The sequence below is a fragment of the Euleptes europaea genome, chromosome 3 (genome assembly GCF_029931775.1).
Source record: "Euleptes europaea isolate rEulEur1 chromosome 3, rEulEur1.hap1, whole genome shotgun sequence".
In the NCBI taxonomy this organism is placed as follows: Eukaryota; Metazoa; Chordata; class Lepidosauria; order Squamata; family Sphaerodactylidae; genus Euleptes; species Euleptes europaea.
The window spans coordinates 91,884,253-91,904,184 of record NC_079314.1 but is presented as its reverse complement, the minus strand read 5'-3'; the positions used below and the strand labels follow the sequence as shown (position 1 = coordinate 91,904,184).

At 46.2% G+C, this 19,932-nt stretch overlaps 1 protein-coding gene across 1 annotated transcript; it reads left to right on the top strand.

The window, feature by feature from the left end:
- Window positions 1-856: 856 nt before the first annotated feature.
- Window positions 857-17,215, top strand: LOC130474863 (filaggrin-2-like). Its single transcript, XM_056846557.1, has 10 exons — window positions 857-970; window positions 6,193-6,246; window positions 8,551-8,699; window positions 9,594-9,735; window positions 10,888-11,071; window positions 12,063-12,459; window positions 13,526-13,658; window positions 14,798-16,316; window positions 16,659-16,921; window positions 17,207-17,215. Exons 1-10 carry the CDS (start codon window positions 857-859, stop codon window positions 17,213-17,215), a joined length of 2,964 nt encoding a protein of 987 aa, XP_056702535.1.
- The last annotated feature ends 2,717 nt before the right edge of the window (window positions 17,216-19,932 follow it).

The following is a 19,932-nucleotide window of genomic DNA, read 5'->3' as shown; positions in this document are numbered from 1 at the left end:
GAAGTAGGGCAATGGAAGTAGCAAGTAGTCCCATTGGTGGAGCAAGAGGGTGACATAGTGTTGTCACCTCAGTCAGCACAAAGGCTAAGGCTTACACATATTATCAAGTGTGCTACTCTGGTGGTGGTGGAAAGTGCTGTCAAGTCACAGCTGACTTATGGCAACCCCATAGAGTTTTCAAGGCAAGAGACATTCAGAGATGGTTTGCCATTGCCTGCCTCCCTGTGGGCTGAGAGAACTGTGACTGGCCCAAGGCTTCATGTGGAGGAGTGGTGCTACTCTAGGCAATAGTTATTAACTGTATTTCCTTCATTGTTCTTCATTTTGTAAGAAAGACAGACTGAAATGGGTATGTCTGTGGCCACCAGTAATGACTTAGCCGTGTTAGTAATGCACTAGCACTGCATTATGTTTACATGCTTTTACTGTGTGTGCTATTTCTTTTGCAATTCATGCTGGCAGGCCAAAAATCAGTGGGGCAATTGTGTATACCACCAGTGTGGTAATGCTATACCTGGATGGGCCAGGACATGTGGTCAAGTGCAATTAAGCATGACAGGGTGTGCATAGGCCAACACTGATGGTTGGGTCCTGCTAATTTCAGGTAATGTTTTGATACTTCTGTGTAAAGATAAGCTCCTCTGATATGATTGGAGCTCTGCTTTTTGCCCTTGTATGTTTGGCTATGTGAAGTGTGTGTTCTCCGTCTCTCTTTTTAAATAAGATTGGGATGGAGACTGAGGGTATTCCTGTGTCTTGTCTTGTGACCCTGTCGCTGCTGCTTTCCTCCCCCCTTCCCCTGCAGCTGCCCCTTAAAACTGCATGCCTGAGGGATCTTCCCTTCCCTGCATGGACCATGTCAGAAATTGCAGATAATACGCTCTGTGAGAAGTTTGAGGCCAATGTGTTTGCCAAGAGTCGGTGCCAGAACTGCTTTCGAACACTTGGCGCTCATCAACATGGCAACCAGGTGAGCTTATGCCTTGATATTGGGTTGAAGGGTATGGATGTTTGACCTCTGGCTGCCTTGTTTGGGGGGAATATTGCTGCTGGGAGTGCAGAAAGTAGAAAGTTCTAAACAGATGATAACAAAGGGTCATGTTTCCTGGAGTTCAGGATTTAAGCGGTCAATCCTAAACCCTCAGAATGATGGCAGGGTCTAGCAGAAGCTGTTAGTGAGGTGCTTTCTTGATATTTGTAGGGGCCAGGCCTCCAAAGACTAGACTGCGAAGGAGATGCTGTCATAAGGTCAGTTGGCCAAGCTGAAATCGGAGCACAGCCAAGAAGTGATTCTGCTTCCAAGGATCGAGTGATATTAGTTAAAGCTGTGCACAGTTAAGACTTTAGCAACGGGAAGTGCGGTCAATGGTCTCTAAACTTTTACATCTGCAAGGACCATCAAGAGTGGCCTTCCAGGCTCCCAGCTGACCTCATATGCCACAGAAGGAGTACTAAATCTTTAATGGTGTGACTGTCCCGTGTGGTTTCTTGGGAGTCAGTTTGACTTGGGTCTAGAATGGAGATAATATTCCATTTCTGTCAGAGAGACTCAACGGTGAATTGGGCTAGAAACCACCTTCTAGCCCACAGTCCCTTGTGCTGCATTGTGGCTGTTTAGTGGGCTTCCTCATCTCCCTGGTGGCTCCAAAACCCACTGGTGTCTGTTCTGATTGTAATTGGCTTTGACTTATTTGTGCTCTGCAGCAAGCGCTCAGACTTTTACTGTTGGGGCTTCTGTGCCTTTGAGAGTAGTCAGAGGGAGGAAATGTGTTCAGGTGCACCTTTTCTCACCTCTGCAGCCCTGTCTTGTGACATCTTCTGCTAATGCAGCTGCCCAAGCAGGTTCCCCGCCACAAAGCAGCTGTGCCGGATCTCCTAGTTCCTTCTTGTTTGGGGGCATGCTGTCTGCGAGGTGTTTCTGTAATCTGAGTGGGCCTACAAAACAAAAAAAAATCCTTCAAACAGATCACTTGAGCGCTGTTTGCAGCTGTGGACTTTGAATGAGCCACAGGGATTGGTAAAATAATGGATTAATGATATATTAAGTGTTCTAGCAGGAGATGCAGAGGACTGTAAATTAGGCCTTAATGGCTATTGTGAAGGGTAGTTGTCACCTTGCTAAAGAGCAAAAACTCTGTCTCTTGAATAGCTGCATGACAGGTGACAATTCAACAGGCGAAGCTTTCCTTGTGCTCACTCTACGTAACCACATTTATGTGCATGGTATTTCCCAGTCCCTACCCTGGGAAACACAGCATCAAAATTTCAGCAGAGGAGGGAGACAGGGATGTGAAGTCCAGCCCCCCCACCCACAAAAAAAACTTTAAAGAAGAAAAGTTTCCTCCCCTAAGAACTCCCCCCCCCAAAAAAAAACCCAACCCAGAAACGTTGAAAGTTATGGGGGAATGCTGAGGGGGAAAGAAACCTCCAACGAAATATTCTCTTTTCTGGAATGAGTGAAATACTTTTTAAGATAAGGTTTTGCTCAAAATATGTGTTCCAAAGATTTTTACAAAAGGCAATCTACAGCATTAGATAATGAAAATTCCTGTGTTTACGGTAAACATACAATCTATTTTCAAGGATATGTTCATTGTTTAAATGACTAAGTTCCCCCATAATTAATATACTATGATGTGGATGATGATATAGTATTGAGCAGCCATGTTTTATTTGATATCCAAATATGCTGCTAGCCCTATTGTGACTGGGGGAGATTGTTTTGTTCAAATAAAACACTTTCCTTTGTTTATTACATAAGTTGCCTTCTGTGTCCTCCTGCTTTTTCTTATCTCTCTGAAGGCAAACACTAAGCTATATGTGCTAAGATACCATAGGGTGCAGAAGTATTTAGCTCTCTGTTGGACCTTCTGGGTATATTCCCAATTTTTCTTGTAGAAAACTGAAACATCTGTATTTTTGCATTTCATAAATATGCAAACAATACAAACATATATGCTATAAATAGTGCATTTTATGTGAAAACATAAAATGTCATACCCCTCCAAATGTTGTCCACGGCTTCAGAATTTTTAGAAATTTTATGTCTCTAGAGACAACACTAATGATAATGTCAGGAGACAAATGAGAAAGTAATAATGAAAAATGTATTGACTGAAGAACCCATGGAGGGCAAACTTAAGCATAACCACATACCCTAAACTCGTAATGGCTATTTTGTAAGGAGTATAGAAATTATAGTACACATACTCTGGCCAACTCTTTCTGTCCATTTTTTTTGCCATTGTCAGAGCTGATTTATGGCGACCCCGCATGGTTTTCAAGGCAAGAGACGTTCAGAGGTGGTTTGCCATTGCCTGCCTCTGCGTCACACCCCTGTTATATGGAGGTCTCCCATACATATACTTGCCAGAGTCGAGGATGAGTGTGTGTGCCTGGCCCAAGGTCACCCACCAGTTTCCATGGCAGAGTGGGGTTTCAATTCCTACTCTGACACCTTAACCACTATACCACGCTGGCTCTCTTTTCTGCCTGTAGGAGTAAGGGAAAAGATAACTGCAAGTCCTGAAATTGTCTTGTGCTGTCCCTTCATTATTGTTTTTCCTGAGATGCTCAAGACTAATGCTAGATCTTCCATTGCTAACCAAAACTAGATCATGACTGTTCTAATACACAGAATTCCAGTGGCACCTTGAAGGTGAACCAACTGTGTTCCAGCATAGATTTTGTGAGTGAGAGCTCACTTCTTCAGATGCTTTGAAAGGTCTTTAAAGGGGGATTATACAGATTCATGGAGGATAGGTTCATCAGTGGCTACTAGCACAGGAACCTCCACATTCAGAGGCAGTAAGCCTCTGAATGCCAGTGCCAGGAGGCAACATCAGGGGAAGGCCTTAGCCCAGTGATGGCGAACCTTTTAGAGACTGAGTGCCCAAACTGCAACCCAAAACCCACTTATTTATCGCAAAGTGCCAACACAGCTAGAAGTCCACTTGGGGCTAGGGGTTGCCAGGTCCCTCTTTGCCACCTGCGGGAGATTTTTGGGGCGGAGCCTGAGAATGGTGGGGTTTGGGGAGGGACTTCAATGCCATAGAGTCCAATTGCCAAAGCGGCCATTTTCTCCAGGTGAACTGAAATAGCAGATCTCCTGCTACTACCTGGAGGTTGGCAACCCTTCATGGGCGGCTGAGCAGGGGAAGGAAAGCAGCTGGAGCATAGCCCCCACCCCTTCAGTTTGGTTCTTTTTCCAACTGTTATCTTCATACAAATGTTAAAAGACTGTTATGCGGGGGGGTGATGGTGGGGACAGCCCTCTGCATGCGCTCAGAGGCACCTTCGGTTGCATGAATGAGCAGAGTGGAAACCCGAGCTAAACGAAGGGCTTGGCTCCAGCACAAACGCCAGGCTGGCCCCTGTTCAGCCCTCACCGCCAACCCCCTGCGCTGCAGTCACCAACCAGTCCGCCGCAGACGGCCGCCCAGGCATCCCACTCCCGGTCCAGCGCCGTCCCAGTTCTGCCTCTTCCAGTCCTCGGCAGAAGGCTCATCGTTGTCTTCACTTCCGGAGCGCAGCCGGCGACTGCGGAGAAGGCACTGGGAAGGAGCCCGGCGCTTCCCAGAGGAGCCAAGAAGGCACCGCTTGTCCCCAGCCTCCTCAGCCGGGGGAACGAACTCAGGCAAACTCTGTGCTGGGGCGACGGCTTGCGTGCCTACAGAGAGGGCTCTGAGTGCCACCTCTGGCACACGTGCCATAGGTTTGCCACCACTGCCTTAGTCTCTGTGCCCTATTCCTGGCCCTCCAGACTTAACTGGCTGGCCAGTGTGTGAGACAGATGCTGGACTAGATAGACCACTGGTTTCATCCAGCAAGGCTGCTCTTTATGACCTGACTCATGAAAGCTAGAACAGGTTTTGTTAAATTTTAAGATGCCATTAGATTTCTGTTTAATTTCACTACAAGAAGCTAATCCCTCTGAGATATTCACTGAACTAGATATCTATGACCTACAAAGGCAGAACATCCTCAGTGTTTTCATTAGTGAAGTGTCACTAACCTGTCTTGCAGCTTTAGATACAAGATTCTTGTGACTCTTTTACAATTTCTATAGGAAGGTATCGGGCTAAAAGGATAGGGTGAAAGGCTCTGAACATATTCTCAGTGTGGGATTGAGGCTACATCTGCGCAGCAACATGGGCTATCTTTTAAACTGTTTTGGTTCAGAAGGAACCCTGGGAATCTTTACAAGTATGAGAGTACTAAGAATAGGTTAAAATATAGACTTCTACTGTAGAACTACAGCTCCCAGAATGCCTGAGGGTGGAGGCAAAACTCTAGCAGTTAAATCTATTTACGTGCAAAGTGAGTAAACATGTGTGCACTGTTTTACATCAGTGAGTGCTCTTAACTTTTATTATCCTGGCTTTATGTGCTCTCTAAGAGGCAGAAGTCCTGGGCGTTGAGACACCAGATACGTGTTGCTACAGCATGAAAAGGCTTTGAAATATAGTAGGATTAGAAGTCCAGAATGAGTCACCTGTCTGGCTTCTGGTCCACCCCCTAGTCTGGGCCAGGTGTAAAACTCCATCTCTCCCTATGGGGTGCCAGCTGGTGTCCTGTTAACAAAGGGTTTCGTGTTGTTCGTTGTTTGCTGGGCTAGATCAGCCCAGGGTTATGAAATAGTAATGAGGTTCCCTCTCTCCCCAGTCCTGGCCCTCTAGAATTTCCTCTTGGCTCGCCCGCGATCTGCTCAGAACCGTTCCCTCTGAGTGAATTGCAGCCTGGGCAAGACAATGGAAGGGAAATGGTGTTGACAGCCAGCCTGCTAGGGACCCTCCCTTTGGTGATCAGAACCTGCTAAGGTAATTGGGGTGAAGGCGGGGGACTGATGGAGCATGCTAGGCCAATGCTGAAGGGCTTAAAGGGACAGGCAGGCTTGCCAGTGGATTCTGGAGCCGAACAGGGGAAATCACCTGCTCTGTTGCCTGTTAAGAGTCTTGTTAAACCCACCGCCATACCCCTTTTGCTCCTTAAAGGTGATGGAGCACAGGCAACCAACGTAATTTTTCCAATCTGTGCTTCAGCTGGCCTGGGCTTTGGCCAGATGCCCCCACAGCGCTTCCCTATGCTGCATGTGGGGCTGAGTGGGTGGGATGGTGACCACTCGAATCACAGAACTGTAGGAGTGGAGGGGGGTGGCTGTGAAGCTCAACTTCGTTTCTGTATCTCTGTCAGATTGGCCCAGGCTGTTCAGAGGATCACGTGCCGCAGTCAGACAGCAGAAACAAGGTATACCATATTGGAGGGGCTGGGAGAGCAAGGATTCTCAAAGTGTAAGGCACAATTTCATGAGTGGGGGCAGACCATTGCCAAGGGAGGTGCATTCTCCTTCCGTATGTCAGAGTTGGGGTGACTCTTGTCCTTGATGCATCCTTAATATTTCCCAGATAATATAACATAGGATGTGTGTGTGTGTGTTAAGTGCCGTCAAGTCGCTTCCGACTCATGGCGACCCTATGAATGAAAGTCCTCCAAAATGTCCAATCTTTGACAGCCTTGCTCAGATCTTGCAAATTGAGGGCTGTGACTTCCTTTATTGAGTCAGTCCATCTCTTGTTGGGTCTTCCTCTTTTCCTGCTGCCCTCAACTTTTCCTAGCATGACTGTCTTTCCCAGTGACTCTTGTCTTCTCATAATGTGACCAAAATACGATAGCCTCAGTTGAGTCATTTTAGCTTCTAGGGTCAGTTCAGGCTTGATTTGATCTATAACCCACTGATTTGTTTTTTTGGCAGTCCACGGTATCCGTAACCCTCTCCTCCAACACCACATTTCAAAGGAGTCTACTTTCTTCCTGTCAGCTTTCTTCATTGTCCAGCTTTCACACCCATACATAGTAATAGGGAATAACATAGGATACCGTGTGATATTTGTTATTGATTTCTAGGGCAGTTGGGATAATCTGCCGTTGGTTTGTTTTTGCTTTCAGGCTTTTTAATTCAAGGCCACCCTAAAGTATGCTTTGGCCTTGTGTAAATCTCAAAAAAAAAAATTACTACATCCTTAATCCTAGGCTCCTTCCATAAGCAGGCACACAAACATGTCTCTCCTCAAGAGGCAGCATCAAGGAGTGGGAGCAGGCAGGGATGGTGTCTACATGTTTCGTGCGCACGCTGCTTTTTGCTGATGTCAGCCCTCTTTCCCTTTGCGTTGGAAGGCTGAGGGGATGATAATCTTCTGGGTCCTCCCACAGCTCGGCAACCCCCTTCATGACTGAGCTGTTTTGCTCAAAGCGCTGCAGCCCAGCTGTAGTCCGTTAAAGGGCTGGGAGAGGGGCTTAGCTCTGCCCTGTCTCTTTGGCTGAAGACCGAGTTTCCACATGAAAGCGCCGCCAGCAGCCACCCCACATTTCCTTGCTTGCATTGGATTCAAGATAGCTTCCCTTTGATCCAATTTAATGAGGGAAATCTTGGGTGTCTCACAAGTTGTGTTTATTCTGAGCACTGTGTTGTGTGGAAGCTCCCAGAAAAGGCAGAGCCATGCTGCTGTCATTATGGAAAAAAATCCCCATGTGGATGCAGCCCTAGATAAGAGGAAGGCTCAGAGTTCGCTTTAGGGGTTCGCCTTCATTTGAGAACCCCTGCTTTTAGATCCAGGTCTAAGTTCAATACTTCTAAGTAGTTCGTTCACCCCATCCCTCTCTCTTGTCTCAGGCTGAAAGGCTTTATTTAGAATATTTCTATGCCACCCCTTCAGAGTCCAGCTAGAGGCGGCTTACAGTTAAAATTACACACCCTAAATTACTTCTGTGTCATCTCATGTCATCTTCTGCCAGATGGACCTTAGGGAGGGGGGTGATACATTCCTAATCTTATCCAAGTTTACAACACTAACTAAAACAATTGTTAACAGTATAAAGAACTTTAAATGTGGTAATATACAACTGCTTGTATTCTGCCGCTCCACTAAACAAGGTTTGAAGACTTCCTTGAGCCTAAGGAGTCTCTCTCCATCTTAAGTGGCTCTTCCTCCAGTGGAGGATACCACCCAATATTTGTATCAATAAAACAGTAGTCCAACAGCACCTTAAAGACTAACAAAACATATTCCAGCACAAGGAGCCCCTGAATGTCTTTTATTTTGCTGCAAGACATCTGATGGCGTGAGGTTTGAAAAGCTTGTGCTGGAATATATTTTGTTAGCCTCGGAAAGCAAAATAAAACAGAAGTTGTGGGGCACCTTAAAATACTAACAGCTACTCCTCTGGTGTTATATATTTGTGGGAAATCACATAACCTCTGGAGACTGTACCAATAAATGGCTGTTGCCCCAAGGAGGGGGAAAGGAAAGGCACCTACTCCTCCCCTGAGTAACTACACAAATGGGTAAGCCAGTGTCTGTTTATAGGACCAATTTCTGTTATTAAAGGAATATTGCCAGCCTCATATGTGCATGGTACTTTCTTTATCGAGCTGAATGGAAAGGTAGCAGGACCCGTCTCTGCTGAGCTGGGCGGTCCCCATATCTCCCTTGCCAAAGAAGCAATGGGTTACTACCGGTGCCTCTTTTGTTAACTCTCATCTCCTCCTTGTAGGCAGCAGAGGAAAACACAGGGAACACCTCTGGTTGTGGGAATAGTTCCAACAACAACTCCAGCAGTGGTGTCCAGTGGGACTCCTTGTGCATCTTAGTGCCCCAGTGTGAACTCTATGTTTGCGTGGGCTCCAAGGAAAAGGTTGAGAGGTAAGTTCTATGGTGGTGGGTTGAGACAGTATTTCTGAAAGCAGTTGGCAGGCCCTGCTCCACAATTCAAAGCTGAGATATTGGTAACAGACCTTGCATTGCTGTGTTCGGATATAAGATATAGGTGACATTTGATCTGAGTCCCCATAATGTAGGAGCTTTGAACTCTTTAGATGGGTTTAGACAAACCACCACCTCTTAGCCCACCTATAGTCTACCCAGGGCTACTGTACATAAATGCGAAGTACTGGTGTTCTTGGAGAATACCTTTACTAAAGGGGGCTGTGCTAGAATGAAGCTTAGTTGCCCTGGGGTAAACTGTTAAAGGTAGGTTCTTACAAATGGGTGAGGTGGTGTTTTTCTCTATTATGGTTTCCCTTGGGGGGGAATATACAGAGCCCTGCTTGTGTCCTACTTGGGGCTGAAGTCACATCCTTCCTTTCCCCCAAGGGGGCTGCCATTATTATTATTTTACATTTTTTATACCACCTTTCCTCCAAAAAGTTAAAGGTTGTATACATGGTTTCCCCACGTTATCCTCACCACAATCCCGTGAGGTAGGATAGGCTGAAAGACTGATCCAGTGAAGTTGCTCAGAAAAAGTCTATACCTAAATGGGAGTTTAAATCCAGGTCACCCAAATCCAACACTTGCACTACTAGAGCACAATTTACTTTCTTGGGAACTGGTTATACTTGTGCTGCAGCCGCCATGCTTTATGAACGTGTTCACTGCCTCTTGCTGAGGCAAACGCGAGATGGCCATCTTTGGCTCTTACTGTTGGCAACCTTTGTACAGTCTTCTGGATATGTCTGAGCCTTTCTACAAGCTATTAGCTGGGCCACTGTGTTTAAAAAATGTTGGGTTCCCCTCCTCCTTTTGCCTGCCCTTCAGCTGTCAAGAAAGCTTGGAATATACCCAGCTGAGCAGCAGATCTGACAAAGAATCTGAGGAGGAATCGGATGAAATCACTACTTATCCTGATGGTAGCACTGGCACCAGCACTGATGCGGACACGGATGCTACGCTTGGCAGGGTAAGATGGAAACGGCTGTGGGTGTGGGTGTTTCCTTCTGAGCAGCCCAATTCTCCCAGGCCTTGGCTTCTTCCATCTCTCTGAGGTTATTTAGGTCAGTGGTCTTCAACCTTTCCAGATCTGCAACTTGCTGAGCACATGACAGGAAATCATATGATAGAAAGAGGGGACTTAGTTATGGCCTCGCGGGGGATAAGGCCAGGATGACATGATCAAGAGAATTGGGGATGGGAAACACAAGCTGAGTGCCAGTTGGTGTTCTGTTAATGAGGAGCAAGCCAGGGACGAATCCTCTCCACCGCTTGGCGGTGTTCCACACTGTTCTGCTACGCCTTTGAGTGTACATGTGTGTACTAACAGCATGGACCTTCCAAAAAGCAGCAGGAAAAAAGGTAGCTCTTGTAAGAAGGAGCTCATGACTCCATGACCCATCTGAAGGTTCCAGCCTATGAGTCGAAGACCAATGATTTAGATGATTGCAGAGAAGCCCCTGAATTCCAGGTCCCTAAATAAAAAGAGGCAGGGGAATAGTTATATATCTAAAAGGAGTAGGTTTAGTGTTTTAGCCTTATTTACTCTGACACACAAGCTTCTCTTCCCATTAGATAGATCCAGCTGTAGGTTCCATGCAGTATGAGCTTATGGAGCTGTCTTATTTACTTGTGTATTTAGTACATTTTTATTCTGTGTTTGGTCCAGGGAGCTCAGGGCAGTGTACACAGTTCTCTTCCATTTTATCCTCACAACAACCACCCCTTGAGTTAGGTTAGGTTCTGAGCGAGTGACAGGTCATCCAGTCGACTTCCATGGTTAAACCAATGTGGTGTAGTGGTTAAGAGTGGTGGACTCTAGTCTGGAGAACCAGGTTTGATTCCCCACTCCTCCACATGAAGCCAGCTGGGTGACCTTGGGCTAGTCACAGTTCTCTCTGAACTCTCTCAGCCCCACCTACCTCACAAGGTGTCTGTTGTGGGGAAAGGAAGGAAAGGAGATGGTAAGCCCGTTTGATTTTCCTTAAAAGGTAGAAAAAGTCAGCATATAAAAACCACCGCTGCTTCTTCAGAGGATGGAAGATCTGACATTCACCACTACAACACACGGGCTGTCTGCAGGCTATTTGAGTGACATGACACAACCTTTCTTTTCTCTTAGGAGTGGGAGATGACTAGGCTCTTCGACAGCATTTTGGGACCCGACAAACAAAACACGATGTACTATGCAGGCAAGAAGCAAGAGGTACGATCCGAACGCCTGCATGCTGATAAGTCCAGATGGAGTGAAACTACAACCTCCAGATCCTGTGAGAAAACAGAGTCTTGGAGTTGTCTGAAAGCAGGTACACCCCAGCTCCCACTCACCCCCCCCCCATCATCCTGTAGATATGGTTTCTCTTTTTCTATGGGGTGGAACAGATCATGTGCTATATTAAGGTACCCAAATCCCAGGCCTAGATGAAGTATCTGTGCACATATTTGTATAATCAGCTCTGCTCCCAGAATTTAAGTTTTTCAAAGATTTGGGAGGTTGTTTGGGCAGTGAGTTAAAAGAGAAGGCAGAAAAGGAGGGGAGCAGCGTGGAGAATAGAGTTAAATGCCCAGACCTGATTTAAAACATGAGTTTCGCAAAGTAAGAGCGGTTGCCTGTGTAACTTTGCACTTGCACAACATATAGTGTAAACAGAAGGAGTACCTGTGTAAAGCAGCTATGAACACATGCTTAGCTAGCACATTCACAATGCTCACCTGGGCTACCAACCTCTGGTATACTCGTATATAAGCATATAGAGCTGTTCTGCATGGGGTTGGCAGCTCAGTTTATACAAGATGGTGTAGGAGGGGCTGTGGCTCAGTGATAGAGCATCTGCTTGGCATGCAGAAGGTCCCAGTTCAGTCCCCAGCATCTCCAGTTAAAGGGACTAGGCAAGTGGGTGATGTGAAAGGCTTCTGCCTGAGACCCTGGAGAGCCACTGCCGGTCTGAGTAGACAATACTGACTTTGATGGACCCAGGGTCTGATTCAGTATAAGGCAGCTTCATGTGTTCATGTATCATGTTTAAATTAAGCCAAAGGGATGATAGGTAAGAGTAGTCCTGAAGGAGAAAGAGGATGACTATACTGCATGTTGAAGCCCCTCCTACTGTCCCTGATCCCCTTCCAAATCTTTAGAATCTGCTGTTTGTGTCAGTAAATATGATTTGTAAGGATTACACTAAAGCATGATACAAATGCTTATTATCATCATCAGCCCGAGTATTCTTTGAGCTCCTTCTTCCCTTCTCCTCACGCTTGGGAAGTGTTGTTATAATATGTTATTTCTGGTCTATCCAGAACCAAAGGTCATGAGCCAAGACCATGCAGACAAATGGAGGAAGCCTCAAGCAGAGGGAAGCTATTTCTCTCTGGAGCGTCGGAAATCAGAACCGAGCTGTATGTCTTCCCCTCCCCGTGTTGGCCGCAGCCCTTTGCCTGTCCGCGGTGATGCCTCCAGGGTTGGTGGATACCCTGCTTCCTCCACCAGCTCTGCAGACTCTAACCTAAGTTGCCGTATGAGCGGCAGAAGCGAGGGCCAACATGGACTTATGAGGCAGGAGTACACCGTGCTGGCTGACCTGCCCAAGCCAAAGCGCATCAGCCACCGGGAAGCCTTTGAAAGAGAGCGCAGCAGCTCCCGCACTCGTAGCCCTGGCCGGGCAGAGGTGGAGCGCATCTTTGGACATGAGCGCAGGTGAGGTGAGGTGAGAGATGGGATGGGGAAGGATGTGTGTACAAACTTATGCCATGTCATGCTGTGGTGTGCATGGTAATAGGGCTGCATTAACCTTTGTGCTCAGCAAGTTGTAGCCTCGATCCCCATTAGCAAGAAAAGGAAAACCTATGCTGAGAACAATGTGAATAACTAATGAAAAAAACAGCACGATGGCTCAATATGAATATAATTAACAATATGAATTTACAATTAACAAAGATAAATGTGAACATACAAATAAATACCATACAAATAAACGCCACACACCACATACATCAAGTGCAATCAACGATAGCCTGCAAAAGTTCGAAATAATTATACAATATCCGACGACTTCGGCTTGTGAATTACACAATGGCAGGAAGCCTTCTATTGAAGAAGTAGAGGTTCACCAGTCAATAAAATCAAAGGGAACGTGCCTTCCGGATCTGTATACACGTTTCACAGATATTAGCTTCATCAGCCTGTAAACCGTAAGAATTATCAAAAGACCACCGAGGGTTCAAGAATGATACTGCTAGCTCTGATAGGAAAATCGTAATTCAATGCCCATTAAGGCATGTGGCGTATATAATCATCTGTTCCCCTAAAACCAAGGGGTACAGTGCCTGGGTCCAAAGGAAAAATTAAAGATTAAAAAAAAAGGTAAGTCACTCTGTCAAAGAAGGAGAATGGTAATATAAAACAGCCCAGTAGAAGCAAGAAAATGTTGCATGATTGGAAGGCACTTCCATGTAGGAAATAACCTGCAATCCAGTTGCAGTTATGTCTTCATGCTTTTTTAGCTGAATGTAAATGTAAAGGGGAAAACACTATTGCCCATAGTTTCATAGCATATATGCTATTCAGAAGAAAATGTACATGTTGGTCCTCTCAGTCCACATATAGGCTGGAGATTGTACACAGCATGGACTTACACAGCTCAGTAAATGTCTAAAACCCATAACTGGGTCACAAGAACTAGCAAGTTCTCTGTTTTGGGGGGGACTCGTTGAAGTTTAGCTTTAGCAACACTCAGTAACTGCCCTTTTTGTTTGGCCACTAGGAAGTCGGAGACGCTGGGGGCTTTCCAAGCTCTGGAGGAGGGACTTCTGGATCGACTGGATAGTAAGACTCTGAAACTGGCCAAGGAAGGGCGGCTAGCCAGGAGGAAATCCAGCCCCACTTTGCACAGAGAAGTGAGTGGCTAGGCTAGGGTGTGGGGTCCCAGCTGACTCTTGGGGAGGGAGGGAACAGAACTCTGCCCAACTAGTCTTATCTCTCAGTATTGTTTTGCCAGATTTGGCTCTGTGCATATCACGGTCCGCCTCGAAGAACTAACACTTTGTTTCTCTCTTGCTAAATCTTCACTAAAATCTTTGCAATTGACTTTTGGATATCTCTACAGTACCATCGTGCATAAGGCTGTGCCACCTCCAATGGCACATGGTCGGGGGGAGAACTGGCTGTTCAAAAGCATGCTTATCTCAACTTCTCCTTGGCTGAACAAAATCCACACAATACCCATCACTGTGCCTGTTTAAACTCTGCTGAATGCCCTGTTTAATTTGCAGCACTAGAATTTTTCAGTATTTATTTATGCTACAATCAATCAATTACCCCTTGTTAGCCCTTGTGGTGCTACAAAACTATTTTGCATATAAGGAAGGAAAGCACTTGCAGTACCCACTAAAATATATTTTACCATAGAGCAACGATCCCTTGCAATGGGTTAATAATTTTATTTATTTCCTTCATATAAAGTCTGCCTTCCTGACTGAGATTCAAGATTACACAACGAAAATCAATGCAAATGAGGACAATATAATACAAACAATGCGATGAAGCTGGATTGCAAAGAACAATGCACTCCAAACAACATAGAATATACAATGAACAATATAGTTAACTGCTTAAAATTTCAGACTGTACAATAGCCCTCCTGAATAATTCTATTTTACACATTCTGTAGAATGACAACTGTGTGGGAGACTTCCTGACCTTTTCAGGCAAGCCACGTTTAACATTAAAGAAATCAAAAATAAAAGTATCCCTAGGAACAGAAGAATTTTTTTCCCCCAACAGGAATCCACATTGTGTTTACGACAAAATAACATGAATCAGCCCTGCAGTTGGGAGGGAACCAGGTACTAAAGCAGTATGGACAGGGCAGGGTTGTGAGGGAATTGGTGGGGATGTAATGCTCATAAGGGCTCAGTGAATGTCACAGGATCTAACAAGCTGAGTGCTTTATTTAAGGAATAAACTCCCATGGTAAGATACTAAATGTGGCCTTTCACACTGGCTAAACATGACCTCTTTCTCCTCTTTTCCCCAGGTGAGTAAGAGACTTCCATGGGAGCCGGAACAGCCCAAGAGAAGCAGAGGAGAATCCTTGCACACGGGGAGACCCGAAAAAAGCAGTGGAAGCCCAAGCGGATCCTCACGCTCCGGGAGCCCGACTCAGCGACTGGAGAGAGAGAACAGGAGCAAGGGGGGTCCTCTGCACTCAGCAGTCCCTCCTCAGCAAGTGAGGGGAGAGAGGAGGCAACGGGAGGAGGCTGCTCATTTCCCCAAAGGTGGTAGAGAGAAGGCTGCTCTTCAAGCTGGAACTCATGGGAAACAAATGGATCACAGTAGAAAGAGATGCCTGGAGACTGTGCACCAACACACTAGTTCTGGAAAGACCACCGACAGCAAATGGAAAAACTGCTTGGGTGCCTTGCACACTCCTAGCCCCACGCAGAGCTTGGACAAGAGTCAAGCAAGCCAAAGGGGGCAAGTGGAGAGGTACAAAGAGAGTGACCGCAGGGCCCGAGGCAAGCCTTTGCTCCCTGTGGATACAGCTGAGCAACAGAGGAAGGATGTAAGAGACTGCAGAGGAGCAGTGCATGCTCTCAGCCCAGGGAAAGGAATGGCAGCCCTAGGAAAAGATGGACCCGCTCTTAGCCCTAGAAGACAGGTGGGGGGTGGCTGGGGAGGCCAAGGAGAGACCAGCCGCTCTCTCAGTCCAGGGAGTTCCAAAGGAACCAGTTTGAAAAGCCATGGAGAGGTTGGGAGTAGGGTTATTCCTGAAAGATGTACAAGGGGCAACCAAAGAGAGACCAGGCGCTCTCTCAGTCCAGAGAGATCTATGGGGACTAGCTTCAAAGGTCATGGAGAGGTTGGTCGTAGTATAAGTCCTCAGAGATATACAAGTGGAAGCCAAAAAGAGACCAGGCGCTCTCTCAGTCCAGAGAGATCTACGGGGACTAGCTTCAAAAGTCATGGGGAGGTTGGGCATAGTATAAGTCCTCAGAGATATACAGGGGACAACCAAAGAGAGACCAGGCACTCCATCAGTCCAGAAAGATCTATGGGAACTGGCTTCAGAAGCCATGGAGAGGTTGGGCATAGCGCAAGTCCTCAGAGATATACAGGTGGAAGCCAAAAAGAGACCAGGCGCTCTCTCAGTCCAGAGAGAGCTACCGGGACTAGCTTCAAAAGTCATGGGGAGGCTGAGCATAGTATAAGTCCTCAGAGATATACAGGGGACAACCAAAGAGAGACCAGGCGCTCCATCAGTCCAGAAAGATCTATGGGAACTGGCTTCAGAAGCCATGGAGAGGCTGGGCATAGCGCAAGTCCTCAGAGATATACAGGTGGAAACCAAAGAGAGTCCAGGCGCTCCCTGAGTCCAGAGAGATCTATTGCAACTAGCTTCAGAAGTCATGGAGAGGCTGGTCGTAGCTTAAGTCCTCAGAGATATACAGGTGGAAGCCAAAGAGAGAGTGGGCGTTCCTTCAGCCCTGAGAGATATACGGATAGAAGCCATAGAGACAGTGGGCGTTCCTTCAGCCCTGAGAGATACACAGAAAGTAGGAACCTCTCTGAGGAGGTCAGGCATTCTCCTAGTCCTGGAAGGCCAGTAGAGAGAAATTGTTCAAGTCCAAGGCAATCGAGGTGCTGTGGTGTTCCTCAGCAGTACCCAGAGAATAGCTGGAAAAACCAAATGGAGGTCCTTGCCAGAAAACCAAGGCTCAGTGAAGATAGTGACTGGTCTGGTAAAGGAGAGCAATCAATCTCTTATACTTCTAAAAAGCAGAAAGACTGGGACAGTTGTGGAAAATCCTCATACCCCACAAGTCCACCTGTTGCTGAGGAGATGAATGCTGACCAAGGAGAGCCTTCTCCCCCTATGAATCCATTTTGGACACCAGAGAATAACCAGAGGAACCTAGAAGGGCCCTTGTGCCACATGCATCCAATGCAACTAGTGGAACAGGAGCAGATAAGCAGCAGGGAACACCTGCATTCCACAAAGCCAGGGCAGCAGCAGCTGGAGACAAGCAGGAAAACCCAAGGAAATTCAGTTGGGTGGATGGAGAACGAACAGGTGAATCAGGAAAGGTGTCAGAGTCCTGTGAAGCCAGAGAAGAAAGTGGAGCATGATGCCAGAAAGGAGGAGAAGTTCTTGCACCAGGTAAATAAATATGCCCAAGCAGCAGTAGAATCACTCTCTCTGTTTGTGTGTGTGTGTAAAGTGCCATCAAGTCACAGTTGACTTATAGCGACTCCTGGTGGGGTTTTCAAGGCAAGTGATAAGCAGAGGTGGTTTGCCATTGCCTTCCTCTGCAGGGTCTTCCTTGGAGGTCTCCCTTCCAAGTACCGATACAGCTTAGCTTCTGAGATCTGACAAGATCGGGCTATACTGTATCATTTCACTGCCCCCCTTTCTCTGTAACTATGAATTATTCTTGTTCCCCAGTCTCTGTAGAGGAAGAGTTTTTTTTTTCTTGTTGCCCCCTGATGCTGAGTGGTCACAAATTATAGCCATGGTTGAATGTACCAGGCACCGTTTTCTGCCTTGAGAATAAATGTGGATATAATTGTTTCATAAGCCGGCCCAATGTATCAAATTGCTGTGCTACTAGAAGGCTGAAATTCAGTATATCTGTAGACTATGATGTGCCGATTGTGAAAGTGGGACTTTTTACATATAACGAATGCTTGGTTTTTATCTCACAGTAAAGTCCAGCAGGCCACTTACAGGATATAGATCTGTGCATGTGTGTTTATTGCCAAGGGTTTATTGTAGCAGGGGTTGGCATCCTTTGGCATATGCCAAGGGCCACACCCATGTTGTAGGCCTATTGCAGACCCCAGGAGCATCATGGCCCTGATGCTGCTTCTCCTTGCCATTGCTGCCTACTCAATTTGTCCTCCTCAAGAAAAGAGTGGTAACTGGATTCCTAGGGTGGCGTGTGTATGTCTCAGTGAAGTGCCATCAAGTTGCTTCCGGCTCATGGCAAACCTATGAATCAAAGTCCTCCAAAACGTCCTATCCTTAACAGCCTTGCTCAGATCTTGCAAAATGAGGGCCGTGGCTTCCTTTATAGAGTCAATCCATCTCATGTTGGGTCTTCCTCTTTTCCTACTTTTTAACTCTTACAAATGAACAAATATGTCATGTGGAAACAGGATCCTATCTAGACTAGACCAGATTTGAATATGGAGGCATGGGGTGGGGTACTTCAACCATCATCCAGAAACTTAAGTCTGTTTGCAGAATGCAAGTTTTATATATCCTACTAAATGTACACCCAAGTATGCAATACGGGGTCTAGCAGAGGAGTGGACAAGGAAGGAAAGGATGAGCAGGCCAGAGCAATAACTGAGGCAGGAACTTGCAACCATAGTAAGTGTGAGGGACTTGTTAAGGACACAGAAGGTCCCAGCTGACAGTTGCCCCTTGCTGCTGCTGTACACTCAAATCACGGAAGCCAGTTAACATTGCTACTTAACAAACAAGTGTGTGTTGATGCAGTTGCAGAAAGCAATCCTCTACTGCCCAAAGACATCCCCGAATTTCAGAGAGGAAACTACCTGTGCACTTCGAAACCTTTCCACAATCTTGAGGGACTGTAAACTGAATCTTAAAGCTGAAATTCTTAGAACTAAGAGATTTGATCGTGGCTTTCTTGGTGCCTTTCCTTGCAGCCCCAGCTGGATGGGGGCTCACCTATGAAAACTGCTTGCGCCTCACAAAGCCAAGACCCTAATCTGGGGAGGGACTGTGGATTGGTGGTAGAGCATCTGCTTGGCATGCAGAAGGTCCCAGGTTCAGTCCCCGGCATCTCCAGTTAAAGGGACTAGGCAAGCAAGTGATGTGAAAGACCTCAGCCTGAGACCCTGGAGAGTCGTTGCTGGTCTGAGTAGACAATACTGAATTAAATGGACTCAGGGTCTGATTCAATATAAGAAAAGGGCAAGAGTCCAGTAGCACCTTAAAGACTAACAAAAATATTTTCTGGTAGGGTATGAGCTTTCGTGAGCCACAGCTCACTTCTTCAGATACCTTCAGATACTTCTTCAGATACTGCAGACAGACTAACACGGCTACCCACTGTTCATTGATTCAATATAAGGCAGCTTCATGTGTTCATGTGAATGCTAATCAAAAACACCAGGTACAGTAAGACCCATGGAAAGCATTATATGATTGATGATGTTATTAATTGCATGGCTGCGGAATGGTTGGCAAATACGGCTCTGTGGTTGCTTTAGTAGTTACGACTGGTCTGTTCTCTGTTGGTTATGCCTAGTCTTTGTGAATGGATGTCTTAGGGTGATATGTTTAGTTTTGAGGCAGAAATTGCAGTAAAAAAGGGAAAGTCCATGGTTGATTTTGTTAAAGTGCTTCCGCTGGGAAGTGGCTGGGAGCTGGCTGGCATCCTTGGCTGTTGTCTCAGTAGGCACCGCAGCACCACTTAGCTTCTATACTGTGCCTCCAGCCCTTTTGTGCATTGCTTGAGCAAGCCTCTGCTTGGAATGTGGACGCAACAGAATGACATCCATCTACCTGGCTGCCTTGAGCAAACACAACACCTGCATCTTCTCTTTTCTTGCTGGCACAGGCTTTACTGCTGAGCATGCAACATGCCTTTATTGTGACAGCAGCAGGGTAAACAGCTTGAGGGTTCAACTCTCCTCCCCTATGCGCACACACTAATGAACAGGGATTGATTTAAGTGACCCAAAGCTAGAGTGTAACTGGCAAAAATCTAGACTGGGATGCTAAATGTTTAGCAACCTGCTTTGATCATGGATATTATTTATAGATATTTTGAGACATGTTCGCAATTATCAGTACCCAGACATGTATGGATATTGTAACCCCAGCAGAATTGAACCTCTGTTAGCATTTTTGAAGCATTTTGTTTTGTTTCCCTGCTCCGGTCATTCTGGATTGTTTTAGGTGGGCTGAGGAGGAGCAGGGTGATAGTTGGATTGACCTAGCTCGGTGTTGGATTAAATATTTTTATCCCATAAATGCATAGGGAGAAATGTGAGTTTCTTGTAGAAATATTGTTATATATAGAAAGTTTTTTTGTGCAACTTATGCGCTGATTACCCTGAGTATAGGCAGACTTCTGCATTTATACCAAAGTGCCCTCACTGCAACAAGCTTGTAATGTGTGAAGCAGCCCTTGG

What these genes read in the sequence shown, in the direction of transcription:
- LOC130474863 (XM_056846557.1), top strand. Translation starts at nt 857, where the DNA reads ATGTCAGAAATTGCAGATAATACGCTCTGTGAGAAGTTTGAGGCCAAT. An exon ending in ATCTTTGGACATGAGCGCAG is followed by an intron (nt 12,460 to 13,525) that starts GTGAGGTGAGGT and finishes TTTGGCCACTAG; the next exon opens with GAAGTCGGAGACGCTGGGGG. An exon ending in CCCTGAGAGATACACAGAAA is followed by an intron (nt 16,317 to 16,658) that starts GTAGGAACCTCT and finishes TTTGGACACCAG; the next exon opens with AGAATAACCAGAGGAACCTA.